Source organism: Galeopterus variegatus, unplaced genomic scaffold (genome assembly GCF_000696425.1).
Source record: "Galeopterus variegatus unplaced genomic scaffold, G_variegatus-3.0.2 Scaffold271, whole genome shotgun sequence".
In the NCBI taxonomy this organism is placed as follows: domain Eukaryota; kingdom Metazoa; phylum Chordata; class Mammalia; order Dermoptera; family Cynocephalidae; genus Galeopterus; species Galeopterus variegatus.
The window spans coordinates 1,160,062-1,180,537 of record NW_007726382.1 but is presented as its reverse complement, the minus strand read 5'-3'; the positions used below and the strand labels follow the sequence as shown (position 1 = coordinate 1,180,537).

The window sequence follows — 20,476 nt, the reverse complement described above, 5'->3', positions numbered from 1 at the left end:
AGCAAAAAAAAAAAAAAAAAAAACAAGCCCATTTGCAAAAGTCCCAAAAAAAAAAAAAAAAAAAAAAAAAATACCAAGGAACCAATTAAACCAAGGAGGTGAAAGATCTCTACAATGAGAACTACAAATCACTGCTGAAAGAAATCAAAGAGGACACAGAAAGATGGAAAGATATTCCATGTTCTGGGATTGTAAGAACATGGTGAAAATGTCCATACTACCCAAAACGATCTGCACATTCAATGCAGTCCCCATCAGAATACCAATCACATTCTTCACAGAAATAGAAAAACAGTCCTAACATTCATATGTTGACAAAAGACCCCAAAAGCAGCAGTCAAAGCAATCCTAAACAAAACAAAACAAAACAAAACAACCTGGAGGCATAACACTACCTGACTTCAAACAGCTTGGTAGTGGCATAAAAACAGACACTTGGACAAATGGAATAGAATAGAGAACCCGGAAATCAACACACATGCTTATAGCCAGGTAATCTTTGACAAAGGGAACAAGAACATACATTGGAAAAAGGACTGCCTCTTCAATAAATGGTGCTGGAAAAACTGGACTTCCATATGTAGAAGAATGAAACTAGACCCATACTTTTTGCCATATACCAAAATCAACTCAAAATGGGAGTAAAGACTTAAATATAAGACCTGAAATTATAAAACTCCCAAAAGAAAACATAGGGGAAACACTTCAGGAAGTAGGACTGGTCAAAGACTTCATAAATAAAATCCCCCAAAACACAGTCAACAAAGAAAAAATAAACAAGTGGGATTATATCAAACTAAGAAGCTTCTGCACAGCCATGAAAAATTTAACAGAACAATAGACCACCATAAAGAATGGGAGAAAATATATGCGAACAATGCATCTGACAAAGGATTAACATACAGAATATACTCAAACAACTTCAAAGTAAAAAACCAAGTAACTCTATTAAAAAATGGGCAAAGGAGGCATTTCTCAAAGGAAGATATATGAATGGCCAATAGACACATGAAAAATGCTCAGCATCACTAAGTGTCAGGGAAATGCAGATCAAAACCACACTGAGATATCATCTTACCCCAGTTAGACTGGCCATTATCAAAAAGACAGAATAACAATTGCTGACGATGATGTGGAAAAGGGGAACCCTCCTATACAGATGGTGGGACTGTAAATTAGTACAGCCATTATGGAAAATAGTATGGAGATTCCTCAAACAACTATAAATAGAATTGCTGTACAATTCAGCAATCCCACTATTGGGTGTATACCCAAAGGAATGGAAATCATCATGCCAATGGGATACATGCACCCCTGTGTTTTTTTGTTTGTTTTTACAGTTCTTTAAAAAAAGTAATTTATTTATTGAATCAAAATCGATTATACATATTTTGGGGGTTGAACATTGAGATATGTTGATTAAATCAGTATTACTAGCATATATATTGTTACAAATCGTAATTATTCTTTATGTCCCTTGTCCAACCTCTCCCCTTCCCCCATTCCCTCCCCCTCCCCCCTCTAATTGCCCTAGATTGCTTCTCTCCTTCTGAAAGAATAATGGTTACTCTGTTTACTTGTTGCCTAGATGATCTGTCCAATGCTAATGTGATCAGGTCCCTCAATATTATCATAGAGCAGGTGCTTCTTCTGTCACTCTGAAATGGGTTTTGTGGAAAAAGACATCCTCTTCTTTTCTTTGTCTCTGCTGGTGACTCTTCTTGTGTGAATGCACTACAGTGGTTGGCGGACCATCTGCGTGGTGGCTGTGACGTCTAGCCGCTTTTGCATCAGCCATGTTTATTGTGGTGGCTGTGGTGGGCCACCCACATGGCACCCCTGTGTTTATTGCTCTTCTATTTACCATAGCTAACAGTTGGAATCAACCTAAATTCAATTGATGGGTGACTGGATAAGGAAAATATGGTATATTTACACAATGGAATACTACTCTGCCATGAAAAAGAATGAAATATTGCCATTTACAGCAATGTGGATGAATGTGAGAAAATTGTGTTAAGTGAAATAAACCAGGAACAGAAAGAGAAATACCATATGTCCTCAATCATAGGTGGGTGGTAAAAAAATAAGTAAAAAACGAAAGATACAAGAATCACAATATATTCCTTGAACTTTCAAAAGGAGAGAATAGAACTGAGGCTACCAGAGGTGGGAATGAGGGAAGGGAATAGGGGTTAGTGAGAAATTGATAAAGGCCACAAAAAAATAATTACATTGTGTAATATTGAATATACTAATTATCCTGATTTGAGCATCACATATTGCACACAGGGATTGATATTCAATGCTATACCCACAGATATGTACAATCAATTATGTTTCAGTAAATAAAATAAAATTATACATCAAGAAAATTTAGGGAAAAAATATTTTAGCAGTATGTCATGGATTAGTTCTAAAAGGATATTGTCATTTTCTGCATTTTGTGATGTTTGTGGAATTCGTCAGCTTTTTAAAATTTGTGAATTGTGATTTTTTTTATTCTAAATAAACACTCAATTTCATTCCAAAAATAAATAAATAAACACCTTAACTAATGTTCATCTATTTTAAGCAGTATTTGGATCAATAAAATTTTAATGTAACAGGAACTCAGGCAGTTTTCTATCATGGAATTTCACCAATATCACTATTTTTTACAGCCCCCATATAAAAAATTTTAAATCTATGAGTGCTTTTTAAAAAAAGTTTAAACTCCCCTCTCCTTTTCTAAAAACCGTACTCTTGATAGCATCCTTTCCTGTGATCTCTTTGTTTCATAATTTAGCCTTTGGTTGTCCTGGTGATGGGGCCAACACTCAGAGCCTGCTCTGTACCAAGCTCTTGGTTCGATGCTTATGTGTGCTGCTTTAAGAAGGGGAATGGACTGGCTGCTTAACTCAGTTGGTTAGGACATAGTGCTGATAATACCAAGGTCCAAGGTTCGATCCCTGTATTAGCCAGCCATCAAAAAAGAGGTTGAAGAAGAAAGGGTAAGGCAGGGGCTACTCCTGACACAGGGCTGCCCAAACTCTGACCCCTCCTGGTGGCACAATCAGATATCTGCTTTTCTTGTGCATGGCTTTCTTTCTGTAACCCAATTGCCTAGTGGACACCAGGTACTTCTCTCTTCTCTTCAACCCTGTACCTCCAAAGATGATTTTAAAGAGGATGCATGCAACAGTAGCATGAGGAATTGAGGGACATGGTGTGTGATCTGGGTTCCTGGTTCAGAGCTGTGCTCATGTGAGTGTGCTGTCACCCACAGTTGTGTGGCCATGTGGAAGTACTCCTTGTAGCCTGTTTCTTCATCTGTAAAATGAGGATAATGATACTTAACTCAAAGGTTGCTGTGAGAATTCATTGATTTGTTACATGTGAGCACTTAAAACAGTTCAGGCATTAGTGCTCAGTAAATATTAATTTTCAACCTCAGCACTATTTACATTTTGGGCCATATAATTATTTGTTGTAGGGGCAGTCTTATGCATTGTAGATGCTTAGCATTATCCCTAACCCCCCCTTCCCCAACCCAATCCCCACCAAGTTGTGACAAACAGAAACATCTCCAGACATTGCCATATATCCTATAGGGGAAAAATAGCCCTTGGATGAGAACCGTTATATAATAATTACTAGCCATTATATTACCCCTGCAAATTCACTGTCTCTCGTAAGATCTGGCTGGCCTCTGAAATTTCTGCTCTCATCTGACCCATTTATTTCTGTCTTGGATTTGTCCAAGTTGATCCACGAGCTGGATGGTAAGGTTACTTCTTCCATTCCAGGTTAGCATCTAATGAACTTAATTTCACTGGAGTCTTGTGACCTAACCCTGGGCAAGCCAGCTGCCCTGAGAACCAATCTACATGATCACCTTCTGACTCTCCAGCAGAGTGAATACAGATCCTTTTCCTGTTCCTCTTTTGAAAAACCCTACATAATTGTGAACCTCTCCTAATGTTCCAATTTTATTCCCATACGAATAACATAGCTTTTTTTTTCTGTTCTTTTAGTTGTGGGGTTTTTATGCCAGTCCCCTTCTCATTCTGTTTTATTTGGCTGCCTGGCAGAGGATGATTTTGCAGAGTTTTAATTCCTTCAGTTTTATAGAATAAATATGCATTAAATTGACAGTAATAGCAGGGTTTCTTTTTCATAATTTTACTTTCAGCCACTTAAAAATAAGGTTACGAACCTTCTTCATTGCTTCTCAGAGGACTCTGTGGAGCATATACATGTTGTGGAGCATTGTGGTATGATGGGAAAATGCCCCGAAGTCAGACCACCTGGGATCAAATCCCGACTCCGGCACCTTGGGCAGGTTATCTTTTTATGCTTCAGGTTTTCCTTAGTTTCCTCTTAGTAGGACTGTTGGGATTAACACATGTAAAGCACAGTCTGGTTTTTGTAATAAACTTAGCCACTAAGTACTAATATTATCAGGTTGTTGGTGTGATTTAGATTGAAGGAAAGGAAAATCTTACTTAGGGAGAGTGTGGTACAGCACACAAGCACGTATAGATTTTGGAGTTAGCCAAATTTAGATTCGAATCCTAGCTCTGTCACCTAGTAGTTGGATACTAACTTGGCAAGTGATTTAATCACTCTCGTGTTTTTCTTCACAGCAGTATTTTCATTTCCAACATGATTTTGGCTCCTTCTTCCAGAGATAGTTGAGGCAAATAGGTGTGATCTCTTTCAAACTTCTGCTTCCATACCTGCCTGGCTTTATTTTTAGCTAGGGTGAACATACATCACGGTCTGCAGCTGTGCCCCTTTTCTGTGCTCTTTTAGTATATCATGCACCCACATAACATCATACTTAATACATTTTTGTGTTGCTTGTCAGTCTTCCCTACTAGATAAGTTCCTGGGGAGTAGGATTTTCTCTGTTTTTTTGTTGCCTAGTGCATGATGAGTGCTCAGTAAGTGGTGTGTTTGTTGAATGGAGGGATAAAAATGAATTCAAAACAAATTGTTATACATCACCTTTGATTTGTTGGCTACCTGTACAGTGCTAGGTCTTTTAGACTGTCTTGAGTCCTCAAAACAACCATATGAAGTTAAAGTTGCTAGCCCCATTTTCTAGATTAGGAAACTAGGACTCATAATTTAAACTTGTTTAAGGACTGTGGAGGAAAATTGTAGCATCTCATTCTATAAGAGTTGTAGTCACAACAGAGGGGACCACCTGACAGAAGCTACACATGAGAGGAAGACAGTAACTACTAAGCCACAGCCTGCTGGGAGGAATGGAATGAGGAAATACATATCCTGATCCCTCTCTTTCCATCCATAGCCTGCCAGTACCTCTCTTTTGCTGAAATCAACCAGCTACTGCAGGGCAAGGGAGCCTGTGAGGCACAGGCTGTAGAGGTCAGTGTCCTGGGTGCAGAATAGGGTAAAGATAGGTCTGAAAAGGCAAATAGAGAATACCCAGCACACCGCCCCCCCCACTTTTGTTCCCTAGTATTTACTCATATACTTTGGGCATAAAACTTCCATTCCTAACTTGAGGAACACACAGTTCTATCAGTCACTGCATCCAGCTTATTTCTACTCCCATGTAGAAACATTACCAATGCCTTAGTCTGTTCCAGCTTCTACAGCAAAATACCATAAACTGGGTGGCTTATGAACAATAGAAATTTATTTCTTACGTTTCTGGAGGCGAGGAATTCCAAGATCAAGGTGCCAGCAGATTTGGTGTCTGGTGAGGGTCCACCTCCTGGTTCACAGATGGTCGTCTTCTCACTGTGTCCTCACATGGTGGGAGGCCTCTGGATCCTCTTTTATAAAAGCATTAATGCCATTCGTAAGGACTCTACCTTATAACCTAATCACCTCTCAAAGGCCCCACCTATCAGCACTATCGTACTGGTGATTAGGTTTCAACATGAATTTTGGGGAGAGACAACATTCAGAACATAGCAGCCTGTGTTCTTCATATAAGATAACAGAGAAAAATTTTAAACTGCTGTAGTTCCTGCATCTGTAGTTAATCTTATGCCCCGAGATAATAATCATACTTTTTTTTCCCCTAATACCTATTTTGTTTTCTTTACCCTCTGCCAGCACCTTGACTGGTCAAAATTGTTCGCTGATGGGGTGACCCAAATCTTCATTCTCACAGGATCCAAGTTCTTAGTAGGCCCATCTTTATTGGGCTACCACTGTTTCACGTTAACCAGTACCGGTGGACATGCCCCAGTGAATCCTCTTGATTCTGGACATAATCATCTCCCTCCATTGTATAGAAGCATCCCAATTTCCTCCTGGGAATCTGGATTAGTCACCTCACTGAGACAGTCATTGCTGTCTTACTATTGGTGCAGTAGTTTGATGAAGCAAAAATGATTAGTGAGTAGTCTGAGTTTCCAGTTTAACAGAACTATACTGTTCCTTGGTGGAAGCATTCCTCCACCAAACCTGAGGTTGTAATGGGAAACAAAAATTCTTTCAGGGATTATTAGAGGTAATGCTGAGAAGAGCCATTCTTGGTTCCCAGCCCACATATTTTGGCTTTGTGAGAGATAGTACCATACTTCAGCTGCTGGTGTAGGGCATATACCGTATCGCAGAATTCAGCTCCCACTGTTACAGGTTTGTCCCTAGTGGGTGCCATAACTGAACCTTCTGTAGTCATTCCACTGCTCTGTCAAGCAACTGCTTCTAGATGAAAGGATATAGGGTAAGACTAGAGGATTCTGCAGTAATGAGCCTGTTGCCAACACTTCTTTGCCCTAAATGTGATCCTTGGTCTGATTGGGTCTTGTATAGGTTTCTGTGACAATGAATAAGGCATGCTGTAACCAAGAATGGTGGTTCTGGCAGAAGCATTTCAGGCTGGGAAGGCAAATCTGGCTTCTGTAAGGACAGATCCTTGTCCGGGTGGCTGTTTGATCTGCCTGTGGAATGGTGCCATTGTGGGGCTCAGTGTTAGTTTTTGCTGTTGAGGTTGAGCACTCAGCACTGGCAGTAGACAGATCAGTCCCAGTGAGATGAAGGCCATATTGTTGAGCCCCTATATAGCCTCCAGCCCTGTTGCCTTGGCCACTTTGTCATGGGTCCATTGAACAAGCAGTGGGCCCATTGGGGAAGACTGAGTGACATCCATAAAGACAAGTCATAACAACCACGTGATTTATTGAGAGCCTCTGCAGTGGGTGATCTGTAGCGGGCATTTATGTGGGACATAGATATGTTCACATTCTGTGCTGTAGTGAAAGACTCATGCACATACTTCTGCAAACCTACATTTTTAAAAAGAAATCTAATTTTCCAATCTTGTTCTTTCCAAGGTCTTGGCCAGCAGGCCGGCCAATAGCCACTGCCCATGGGTCATCATAGATATGTCCCTTTGGCATCCCTCATTACATGCAGGTGAACCACCGTGTGTACTTCTCAGGATTCTCCTCACTGGGAAGATTTTCCTTCACCACTCTCTTCCGGCTCCTCACTTAATGCGGTTGCCTTCTCTTACTACTGGCCAGTACCAGCACACTGTGCATGTCTACCATAAACAGGCATGCCTTTTTCCTCCTCTGCTAACTGGCCATAGGGTCCTCTCCAGAAGGCCTTATATGTGGGCTAAGGGAGAACTAACAAGGGAGGAGGGACAAGTACCAGAGGAGTCTGCATCACCTATCCCCACAGTTTACTTGTGCTATCCAGATCTGCTCAGGCTTAGTCTTGCTTTTACCATAGCAAGTGGAATGCTGCTCTATGTGTCCAGTTTTATGATTCAGTGAATCACATAATATTCTGTTCATGATGGGCTGCTCCTGTTACACAGTCTATTGGTTTTCCATAGGCAGGTGTCTAATCTCTACCTGGGCTTAGTAGCAAGCCAGGAACCAAATTGACGGTAGTCGTTGGCAAACCCTAAATGGTCTACAACTCTTATCCTTCTCTTGGTGCTTGTTAGAGGCTCCTTAACCCATCTCTGTCTGCCATTTTATTTCCAATAATATTGGGTGTGCCAAGGCATAGGCCTAAGCATTACGGCAGCTTTCATTGCAGCACAACCTTCTCTTGGAATATGCTTCAGTAAAAACTGGCCACCTCATGGGTTATCTAGTAAATGAATCAGAACAACATGTCCAAATATGAAGCTCTTTCTCAGTGGAAGAGGTGCATGGTATAGCAGTTTCTCTCACTTGAGGTGGGATATTCTGCCTGAGACCATTGGAACCCTAGAAACCATCAATGTGGTGGGTCCCTGAACTTCCATGGGTTTTTTCCTCCCGTCCTCTGGCTTGCTTGTGTGTCTTAGGCAGGCATCCAAGGTGCTTGGTATTTCTAGTTTACCAGGTCCAGTTAAGATAATGCCATCAATGTAATGGACCAATGTGGTGATCTGTGGGCTATCATGATGATCATAGTCCCTCCAGACTGCGTTATGACAATGTAGACATAGCCTTCGGGTAAGACAATGCAGGTGTACCTCCATTTCTGCCACTTGATGGCAGATTGCATCTCACTGCCCTTACTGATGGTAACAGAAAAGAAAGTATTTGCCAGGTCAGTAGTCGTACATCAGATATCAGGGGTTATGCTAATTTTCTAGATGCAAAATATCACATCTAGAATTGCAGCTGTAATTGGCATCACCATCTGATTAAATTTATGGTAATCCACAGTCATGTTCCAAGATCTTTCCCGCTTTGGTACAGGTAAATGGGCAAGTTAGATGGGGATATACAGTTGGTTCACCATCTGATTAAATTTATGGTAATCCACAGTCATGTTCCAAGATCTTTCCCGCTTTGGTCCAGGTAAATGGGCAAGTTAGATGGGGATATACAGTTGGTCCTCTGTATTGTGGGTTCTAAGGGGGACTTGAGCTCTGTGGTCCTAGAATGCATCCCCCAAGAATATGGGGGGCTAACTGTAATAGGATTCAACACTCCTACATCCTTCAAGTTTTTAATGGTAGTACTGATTTCTCAGCTTTCCCCAGGGATATGGTATAGTTTTTGGTTACTTTCTTAGTGGGGGCAGGGGGACAACTGCAGGGGCTTCGGCATGGCCCTTTCTCCTGTTATAGCTTTTATGACATGGGACAGGGAACCAATGTGGGGACTTGGCCAGTTACTAAGTATATCTTTTTCCACTAAAATTCTGGGACTAGGGAAATAAGTACAGGACAGGCTTATGGTGGTCTCCAGGGATTAGTGGTGGTTCAGAGCTACCATCCAGTAACCCTTGGAAGAATTAAATACTTTCCTTTCTTCGGCGGACAGTCATTCTGGGGAATTGCTGCAGGTCCCTCTTGGGAAAGGCCTGGAAAAAGATCAACCGTATACGCTTATGGCTGTGTAAAAGGTCACAGTCATCGTATATTTAGTCTTCATTGGTCTTACAACCTTTGAATATATTCCCATATATGTTCTCCAGGCTCCTGCTGGTAAAAATTGAGAGTCTGCAAAATTTTTGGTATAAAGGCTTCTCCCAGAGTAGTCTTTGAACTTCTTTCTGGGCTCTTTTGAGTTATGAGGCAGTGCATGGTGGTGGGAGGAGAATTGGCTTCCCCTAGTGAAACAACTTGGAAGGGTTTTATTGGGAGGGGAGCATTGGGAGGTTGGGTCTCCTCAGAGGGGTACGTAGCTGCTTTCACCGGGGAAATTTAGCTGTATTTGGAATTCACTACTGTTAGCCTCATTTGTGTCTGCCCAAATGCCAGCACCCATCAGGGCGCTAGCTGGAGAGAGAATAATTCTCTTTTTAGCATATGAGACTTTGCAATGTTGCACGTTTAATTGGCTCTTCAACCCTTACTATCAAACTCTGGGCTTGATCCTTATTCCTGTCAGCACGGCAGCTATAAGAGATAAAGAACTCTAAAACAGCCATAGGTTTTCCTCCCGTCTATTTTCTTTCGGTTTGTCTTTTGCTTTGTGTACATCCTTGAGGACAGCCAGAAGCAGCCCCAGCACGTGTTACAATCTCTGAAGTCAGCATTTTCATCAGCCACTTGGACTTCCAGCACTCTGCCCTCCACCTGCATTCCATCCTGTGACACTGTGCGCAGGAGGTAATTTGAGTGATCATGATGTCACTGTGTGCTGTACCCTCCCTCCACAGGAAGATTATCAGGGCACTTATCAAATATGCATACCATTTTTGAGGCTCTGTTTCCTGGGGTCATTCTTGGTACCAATTAACTGCATCGGTCACACGACACACTCAAAAACAAAGGGACTGTTTACTAAGGTGATGTGGGAGGGTTAAGGGAACCAGTAAGGCATGGTGAAGCACCCTCTTTACAAATTGTAGTCAGGAAGCCATTATTACTCCTAGGCCTTCAGCTGTAGCTGTGGGAGAGGGGCTGCCTGGTAGGACCTGTGGCCTTAGGTAGAGAAACCACTGCTCTCAGAGAGGGAGTGGGGGAGTGAATACCTTAGCATCTTGCTCCTCCTGTCCTCTGAACTGCTAGTGACTCCCATTGGCTGGACCCAACCAGAAGCCAGAGGGCAGGGGCAGGAGGCGAGCTACCTCAGTGTGCAGACAGTGGAGGTCAGCCTTCTGGGTGTGTGACAGGGTAGAGAAAGAGTGGTGATTGGATCTGGAAAGGCAAATGGAGAATTTCTAGCACATGGCCATCCGGGAACCTCTGGCCCAGGGTTGAATGTGCGCCTGGAGAGTAGGCTTCTACACTTAACTGCCTGCTGCACCTGTACTCTTAGATGGCCCCTGGGCTCCTTGTATGAAATAACTTATCCTGCCCATCAGCTCTTTCCTCTTCCTTTACTCCTGATGCCACTTAATGTGATATCTTACTGTTCCTTCCAAAGGGAAGGCCTGAGGCCTGATGTTTTCCTGTAAATCTGCTCATGTGGGCTACAGCACAGTGAGGCACAAATGGTCATTCAAGCTCATACATAATAAAGCACCAGCAGGACCTACCACCCACTTGAGTCACATTCTCAAGGGAGATGTGTGGAAAATGTAGCTTATAACCTTCACCCTTACATTGTCTCTGCTGCTTGTAGAGAAGGATGGGCCAGTGTGGGTCCTGGGGCTCTGGAAAAGGCTAGTATGCATTAGAGAACAATGGGTTCCACCTGCTTTCCTTCTTAACAGTATGTCACTGTGTCAGGAGTGCAGGGCCCTGGTCAGGTGCTGCCCTGGTCTAACTGGGTGCCAAAGCAGCTGCTTTTCTGGGGCCTTTGGGTGCTATAACTTACAGACAGTTGCTTCATTTTGTGGTTAGGAGGGAGTTGGTTGCATTTCCCTTATTTTCTAACAACCTCAGTTATGTAAATCCTTCCTGACTGCATTTCCAGCAGCAAATCCAATAAAGTAAGGTTTGATTTATCTCAAAGGAGGTGCCCTTATAATTAACTGAAAGTCATTATACCTGAATGCTTGTTGATATATATTTTAAATCCTTACCTGAATATTTTTTATTTATATTTATCAGACCTGTTAGACTGACTTCCTAAAATTAATCATGCAGGGAGATCATCCAGGCAAACTGACCTTTTAAAGGCTATAATTTGGATTATACCTGAATGCTTGTTGATATATATTTTAAATCCTTACCTGAATATTTTTTATTTATAGTTATCAGACCTGTTAGACTGACTTCCTAAAATTAATCATGCAGGGAGATCATCCAGGCAAACTGACCTTTTAAAGGCTATAATTTGGTGTCAGCAGAGAGTATGGGCTGCTGTGTATAGCAAAGGTGATATCATTGTGACATCTCAAGCCTTTGTTCATGAGTGGAATGATTTTAACATATTGCATTTGTTCTGTATGAAGATCTACTGTAATGTCTCTGACTGGGAGTCCAGTGCATAAGATCCATTCACAGTTGTTGAAATGTAACATAGCACAGTGGTTAAGAGTCGGGACTCTGGAGCCAGACAGCCTGGGTTCAAATCCTGGTGTGCAAAGTGTTTAACCTTTCTGTTAACCTGTGTCTCATTTGCCTCATTTGCAAAATTGGGGTGAATAGTTACATACTATGTAGGATTGTAATCTGAATTATTCTGTAAACTTCACTAGTTCCTGCTGATGCAAGAAATCTGAAAACCACACTTTGAGTCCATCCAATTAGAGATCTTTTAGGTGAGAGTTAGCCCTTAGTCCACACAAACTGTGGTGTATTAGCTCCCGGAATTTCCTAGTAGTAAGGAAGGTAGAGGGGATGCATATGTTTATGGTTTAGTGATAAGAACATAACAGAAACTCAGTCCCTAACCTGGGCTGAGACTTATGAGCAAAAATAAATTCCTGCCAGCATAAACACAAAATGTGTCCTATGAACAAGGAATAACAAATGATAGTATTTTAAAATTGGTTTACTAATCGGTTCTTTTTTTCTTTTCTGTTGGTTAAGGTTGCATGATGGAATTTGAATATTATCTCAAGAGGTTTTATATTTTGGATTAGTTTGTTGTGTTTGTCCTCTGCTGACTGTTTCTTCGGACTCATTTTTTGGTGTACTTTTGAGGCATTAAATCCAAAGAGATTATACCATGGACTACAAGGAAAGCTGCCCAAGTGTAAGCATTCCCAGCTCCGACGAACACAGAGAGAAAAAGAAGAGGTTTACTGTAAGTATGTAACATAGAGCATGTGGGAAAAAATTGAATAGAAAGAATATTTCCATTTCTTATTCTTCCCTAACCTAGAATGCTGCCGCCCCGCCCCCCCATCTCCACATATCCAGGTTTTACTTCTTTCGAATGATCTGTTCTCCTACTGTAGTAGAATAATTTTTCCTTTTTTAGTGTAAATTTTTGCTTACCTACCTATCCCCTTGGAGAATCTTATGAAACTGTCTGAGAGTCCCTCTTACCAGACACTGTGCATGTGCCTGCATATGGATCTGCACACACACTCATAATTTTGCGTTCACTGTCAGGTTAATGGACTCCCAAAGTTAGTGATCCCATGTTAAGAACCATTGTCTTGAAATTTCTGTAGTATCTTTCTTATTACATTTATTATTTTCTAACTCAGTTTTGAAAATATTTAATGTCATATTTTATCTATTTTTTCCATCTTAAAGACAAAGTCCATTTCTAATTTTATATTTTATCACCATAATATCTAGTATAGGGCTTTGTAAGTGTAAACACAATGAATATTTGCCATATTAGTGTATTGGTGACTATTATTGAAGAATAGTCACATTTCTAATTAGTATAATGTAACATATACAACATACAATATTGTATTTAGTTCCAGTAGTCCAGTTAGTATATACAGAGATCTCCTACCCTCCTCCTCCTGAAAAAAATGTCATTTATCTTATCTATAACTGGTCTGGTCTTCCCTGTAAGTGGGTAGTATGAAGAAATTCATTTATTCCAATCCTGATTAATACTTAGTTTGATCTAATAACTTAAACAGTTCTTGTAGGTTAAAATACCCATGCTGTCCTAATTTTGCTCTTGGTAGCCTGGTGAAGGCTCTTGCATTCTTGTCGACCCTCTAGATCTTTCCTGTTTTAGCTATAGAGTGGCTGGTCTGGCAAACATCCAGCTACGGTTGTCCTGATCCAGTCCTGGGCATTTTGCTGGCATCCATTGCTGGCATCTGCAGTTGGTGAACTAATCTTCTCCTTGTTCGCTTGGCCAGGGTCTCGTGGTGGCTCACTGCTGACTTAGTGCCTTGGCTGTCCGTAGCTGTAGCACCCCCTGAGGCTCTGACACGTCCTTCACCTGCTCCTAACTCAGTGATCCTCCCCCTAGCCTCTAATAAAGGGGTCACCTGACCACTTCCAGTTGAGCCCCCGTGACAAAAGACTTTCCACTCAGAGTCCATGTCACATGGGAGTTGAGGAAAGCTCAGGAGTTAATCTAAGCCCTTTGTCTGACCATTCTACTCTGCCTTCTTAAGTAGGTGAGGCTGGATGCTCCCAAATGGTGGCTTTCTCCTAAGGTTCCAGACAAGGAGCAGGGAAACACCCTTTCTGCCCTCAGTCTCCATTCCTTAACAAACACACCTCCCTTACCCTGCACCAAATCCCAGAGCAGAGAGATTGTAGTGTGTGTCTGGCCATTTTACTTCTCAGTCTCTAGTTGCAGGGGTTTTTTAACAGTGTGCATTTGTTACACATTCACATATGCAAATTTTTAGCAATATCACATTGAGGGTAAATAAGGTTAATATACCTTGGATAAAATAGTGGAGTGTGTGAAAGTTTTTCTTCCTTCCCTCTCCTTATTTTAACCTTTGGGCCATTCCCTCCTTCAGGGACATCCCCTTCTGCCAAGTTTGATGGGAGTTCATACATTGCAAATGTAGACAACAGGTTATCTCAGGCATCCTCTGATTTATCAGAGTGAAAGTATTTACATATCTTCTGTGAAAGGGTCAGGGAGTTTAGAGTCTCACTCTTACCCAGCTTTTCCCAAGTTGTGCCCTGAGTTCTCAGAGGCCCTATCCAAATCATCTTGTTCATTTACTTCCTTTAGATTCTCAAGTTACCTTATTAGAGAGGCTTTTTCTGGCCATTTTATGTAAAATAGCACCTTCACACCCCATCCTACCCTTTCACTCTCTGTTCCCGTTACCCTACTTAATTTTTAATAGCAGTTCTCACCACCTGACATATCTTGTGTTTGTTTGTATGGAAGGCTCCTTGACAAGAATGCAAGGTCCTTTGAGCAAGGACTTCCTCACCATTGTTTCACCAGCCCCTAGAGCAGAGATAGATGTTCAACAAGTATTTGTTGAATTTCTACTTAATGAGAAGTAGTACTAAGTTCACGTGTTAGTTGTTGGTAGCTCCAGTGCAGTCCTCAGTCCTCAAAAAACTTGGTTCTAGTCAGTGCAGATGGACCCACGTAACACAGACTCTCAGAATCAGCAAGCCCAGATGCCTCTGTTATACTTAGGAACAAAAATAGACATCATGTTACTGAGTATTTGATAATACTTTTATGCTCTAGTTCTGGTATGTCTTCTGTATATAGCTCTATGCCATGAAGCTTCTGACAGAAATGCATTGCATTTTAGGATGTCTTGACTTAAACCAAGTCTAAATTATGCTTTTATTTATCCACTTGACAAATTGTCAGTGCGTTTCTTTGTTATGTGAAGCACTTTTCTAGGTACTGGGGATACAGTGGGTAGCAAGAGTATCACAGCACTAGCTCTCAAGGAACTTATATTCTGATGGGGCAAGACAGACAAAAAGGAAGTATTCAGATAAAAATAAAGATAAAGATATAATAAAAATAAAGATAATTTCATCTTACAATAAGTATTATACTGCTTTCTGTGAAATCCTGTTCTTTTTTTTTTTGCAAATGGAAGTATTTTTTAAAATTTGAGTAGTTTTTGTTTTTGCTTCTTGTTGTTTCATTAGAACTAATTTATTGAGCACTTATTTATAAGTCACATTGTTAATTAACTTCACAAGGCTTTATCTTTTTACCTGTAAATATATTTGCTACAGAGCTGCTCCAGCCTGGAACCTAGACTCAGATCTAGTCTTGGATGTACTTGGGTAGTCAAGGGAGGCCACCTGACCTTTCAAAGGCCCACTCTCCTCACCAGGAAGTCAGCGCAAAGAATTCAAGAAGCTCACAATTATATGAACCTAACTTTCTATCCTTTTGTAACAGTCCTGCTTCTAGGCCTGTCTCATCCTGAATGGAGTATGAGATCAATCTGTCTAGTCTTAGAAGTATGGCTCAGCTTCACTGGCACCTTAACTAGGTCTTTTACCCTCTACTTCTATACTTTCTCCATGTGGGGAGTATCATCTTGTAACGAATTCTAACATCTTATACCCAATAGCTTCGTCTAAGACAACTTGATGCTTTCTTGGTTAAGATCAAAAGAGCCAGATTACCACCCTGCAGCTCATGTACGGTGTCCAAGCTCTCTTTTTCTCTCCAACTGAGTGATGCATCCCTTGACCAGGTGACTTTGACCAATGACTCTGCCTCACCTTCCAGGTGAGACCTTATCCCCTGTCTCACAGGAAGATATGGCTTTGTATTCTAGGACCCTTCAGTGAAACTGTGGGCCTGTTAATGTGACCATATCTTAAGTAGTACAGAATTCATACAGTATAATCACATACAGTATCAGAGCGGTGTTTTCCTCATAGTACTATCTATGAACTTGTGAGTGTAGGTTACTTATCATTTATGGAAAAGGATAGTTTATACACATTGGTATTCCTGTCTTCTGAAATTAACCTGGTTTTCTCCTTTAAGTTGTCTAATAGACTATAGGCAATTGTATCATAAAACCTAAAGCAACTCATATCTCTTTCCCCTAGTTTTCACTGTAAAATAATAAGATTGATAACCCAAGCCATATATCAGCCAGTCTTTCCTCATATACTTGGATTCTTGTTATTTTCCTTTTAGAAATGATGCAAGAACTTGGGGTTGCCAAACCGTTTTTTCAACATTGGTACCTTGAATTATATTCTGAGAGTATCTTTTTTCCTGTAAATATATTCGCTGCAGAGCTTCTCCAGCCTGGAACCTTGCCTTGGATCTAGTCTTGACTATCCTTGGGTAATCAGGGGAGGCTACCTGTCCTTTCTAAGACCCACTCTCCTCACTAGGAAGTCAACAAGAAGAATTCAAGAAGCTCACAATTATATAAATTATATAAATTAACCCTAAGGTTAATTCTGTATTATAACTATTGATGGTTTGATATTAGTTCTGGTGCATAAAGAGAAGATTTAGATTTTAGTCCCAGTTTGATGTTTTTGTTGTCTGTGAACTTGGGCAAGTTACTTAACTTTTTGGGCTATCATTCTCTCATATACATGAGTAGGGGTTGTAATATTTGTTCATAAAGTTGTTGATTGTATGAAATTAGGTGTATATGAAAATATAAAACACATGTAAAATAATATTGAGAATCTAAAGATAAACTCTTAGTTTGAAAAATAGTCTATAAAAGATGACTTGGAAGGAAGAGAACTAATAATTGAGTGTTTGCTATGTGCCAGGCATCACTTTTGAAAATACTTTATAAATTCAAGGTAATAGTTACTGGGGAAGGAGAGAAAAAAATTGCATCAGTCGAATTTATAATATTTTATTTCTGAGGAAAAAATCTGAAGCAAGAATGGCAACATGTTAAAATTCAGTAGATCTAAATAATGAGTACATGGGTGTTCACTATGTTATTCTCTGAAAATTATAGAATTATTTTATGGCATTTTAAAAATAAAATATCACCTTTTGACAAGTTAAAATTAATTAATGTTAATATCAATCTCATGAGTATGAAAGGGCTTTTTGCAATTAAGTTTTGTCATTCTTTATTTCCACAGGTTTATAAAGTTCTGGTCTCAGTGGGCAGGAGTGAGTGGTTTGTCTTCAGGAGATATGCAGAGTTTGATAAACTTTACAACACTGTAAGTTATAGTCTACAAGATTTCTATTTAAAACAAAATAACTGGGGGCTCACTTGGGAAAGTGTGGTGTTGATAACAGCAAGGCCATGGGTTCGGATTCTTATATAGGGATGGCCAGTTAGCTCACTTGGCAGAGCGTGATGGTGACACCACCAAGTCAAGGGTTAAGATTCCCCTACCAGTCATCTTTTAAAAACGAAATAAATAAATAAAAATAAAACAAAACAGCTGAGAAAATCCCAAAACAATAGATTTATTTGAATGATTAAATTAATGCTCATGTATATCAGACAAGCAGAAAAAGGTAAGAGATTTTTCAAAAACATCTTAACTTTGGAATTTGTACATAAAAAGGGTGGAGAGAGGACTATTAAGCAGTTGCAAACAAACTATTGAAAATAAGAGAACTATATGAACAGCTTAAAATATATTTTAATGTCATAGAATATTAGAAATAAATTATTTCTACTCACCTCTCTAATAATTGTTAATCATCATGGTAGTATTTCTGGTAAAATTGCCCAACTATAGGCTTTAAGTCTGAAAGTCTGTGAGTCTCCTTCCATACTTTCATTCTTAGTAAGAAGTAAGTCTTAGCTTCCAGATTTTAAGTAGCTAACACAACTGAAATGAGTGTTGACTTTGCAAAGCTCTGACAGTTACCTAGGGGGTGAGATCTAAGAGACCATTAGCTATTTAAATAACTAAAACCTGGGCCGGCCCGGTGGCGCACTGGAGAGTGCGCTGCTTGGGAGCGCGGCGGCGCTCCCGCCGAGGGTTCAGATCCCATGTGGAGACTGGTTCCTGCTCACTGGCTGAGCGCAGTGCGGGCACAACACCGAGGGTTGCGATCCTGTTGCCGGTCCCCGGTGCGGGTGCGACACCGAGGGTTGCGATCCTGTTACTGGTCAGTAAAAAAGACAAAAAGGAAAAGTAAATAAATAAATAAATAAAACCTGTTTTTATATATTCATAATTCAGATATTAAATAGTATTTATAATCTAATGTTTGCAGTTGTGCATTCTTTCTACAGTAGGCAGGAAGAGCACCATGGTCATTGTAACATATCAGACCAGATCTTACCAGGTACCAATGGTGGTGGAGAGTGTTGCCTTGAAGGTCATATATAAAGGCCAAAGAATGCCTGCTGGGTTAGTCCTTATGGAACCCCAGGTCATTAAGACAGTCTGGGTTCCAAGCTTTGCTTCAGTTAAGAAAAGAAGCAATTGTGCCTCAAATATTAAATTTAAATTCCTTCTGCTCTCATAACATAATAAATAGGGATCTCCCATTGTGTTTGTTTAATGCATGGTAGATTACTAGGCATTCTCTGGAAAAATTTTAGGTTTAAGGTAATTTTTTCATTTCCTAACCCGGTTTCTTGATTTTAAAAATAGGGATAGATAAATATGTAAGCCTGTGGGCTATGCTTTGTAACTTTTTTTAAATTTGAAGGAAGTTAAGTATACCTCAATTAAGAAGCAAATTACTTCCTCAGTGGGCTAGAATGAATCAGTGTCTAGCTGCACAACTTCCCATGTTTTGCTAAGTCATGCAAATTAGACTTCCAGCTCATCTTTATTTAGCATTTCACTATATCTGTATTTGTTCCAAATAGTATCCAAATAATTTGCTAATTGAAGTAGAACTTTAAAAAATAATATTGTAATTTTTTAAATGACATTTTTTCCCTATGTAAAATGAATACATGTTCTAGAAAATCTGGATGATAAAGTAAAACTAGATTTAACTTAAAACTTGCATATAGTGTCACTACATAGCAATAACTGTTAAGATTTTACTGTGTTTTCTTCAGTTCTTTAAAAATACGTATGCACCTGAACTTACTATATGTAGTTTTAAATATGGCTTAATCAAAGGATGTCGATATAATTGAAATCACACTTTTGAAACAAAATAATAACCAAAAAGAGTTTGTACATGGGAATATCTTATGTGATTTTTAAAAAATGATTTATTTTGGAAGCTGGGTGAGGGTTGAACTGTTGGCTCTATTTGAAACTCTTGGATACTTATTATGTACATCTTCAGCATTTTTTTGAGGATTGTGCAAATCTGCCTGTAACTGTTGGGATACCTAGATTATGCTCAGGTAAAATAACATGACAGTGGTATCTCATATACATGTATGAATGGTTTTATGAACTTAGAAAGATAAGATCAAATTTTGCTCAAAGAATTACTAGTAACTGAAAGTTGAGACTTCTTTCCGTATTTTGCTTAAAATATTTTATAGGCTATATTTACCTTCTAAACATGTCTTTTCTGGAACTGTTCATAAGAGGGAGGGGTGTAGGGAATGTCACCTAAAAACTCAGCAGTGTTGCATCTTCATTATGGTGTCATGGTTTAAATAGCTGGTGATTAATTAGATGGGGTGTTAGTATTTGAGTATCTTTAATCATAAAGGTAAAGTAGGAACACTTGTTCTGGGCACAAGCCTTCATGATCACTTTCATTCTCTCTTCCATGAAATACCACATCTTTAAACTTTGTGCAGAAAAATTTCCTGAATGTGTAGTTGAGTTTTCATCATCCATCTCCCCCATCTCTCTTGTATTTCTCTTCCTTTACTTCATCTTTTTTTTTTAAATTTCATAATTTTCTGTGTCTATCTCCCTCTTTTTACATACCTCCTTCTAATTCTGCCTCCTGTGGTGTGGGGAAAATATAAAACAGGAGACTGTATCAGCTGTGTTCCTTGTACTACAGAAATTAGGTTAACCTGGCCTGGATTTCCCTAAGTTAGAAAAAACAAATTCTTTCACTATGCTCCTTTTAGAATAAAAGAAAAGATAAAAAATAAATTTTCCCATCTATAAGCAATTTGTCAGCTTAAATGTATCTTTTATGACTATAGTTTATGTTTGAAAACTTTATTACAGCAGTTGTTAAACACTTGCAGAAGTAGAGCAGTATAAATACAGAAAATAATATAATAAAATACCATCCAGCTTCGACACTTACCAATAATACATGGCCATTCTTGTTTCGTCTCTATTCCTAGCCAGTCCACTGTAATTTTTTTTTTTTTTGTGTCTTTTTTCGTGTCCGGCAACGGATTGCAACCCTCAGTGTCGCGCCCGTACCGGACC

General features: G+C 39.7%; 1 protein-coding gene across 1 annotated transcript in view; it reads left to right on the top strand.

Moving 5' to 3' along the window:
* The window catches only part of SGK3 (serum/glucocorticoid regulated kinase family, member 3), a 91,083-nt gene that overhangs the window by 15,855 nt on the left and 54,752 nt on the right, over positions 1-20,476 (top strand). The window contains exons 2-3 of the mRNA XM_008566850.1: positions 12,353-12,569; positions 17,276-17,359. Coding sequence (XP_008565072.1) covers positions 12,492-12,569; positions 17,276-17,359 — 162 coding nt within the window. The 5' untranslated portion in view covers positions 12,353-12,491. The remainder of the gene's footprint in view (positions 1-12,352; positions 12,570-17,275; positions 17,360-20,476) is intronic.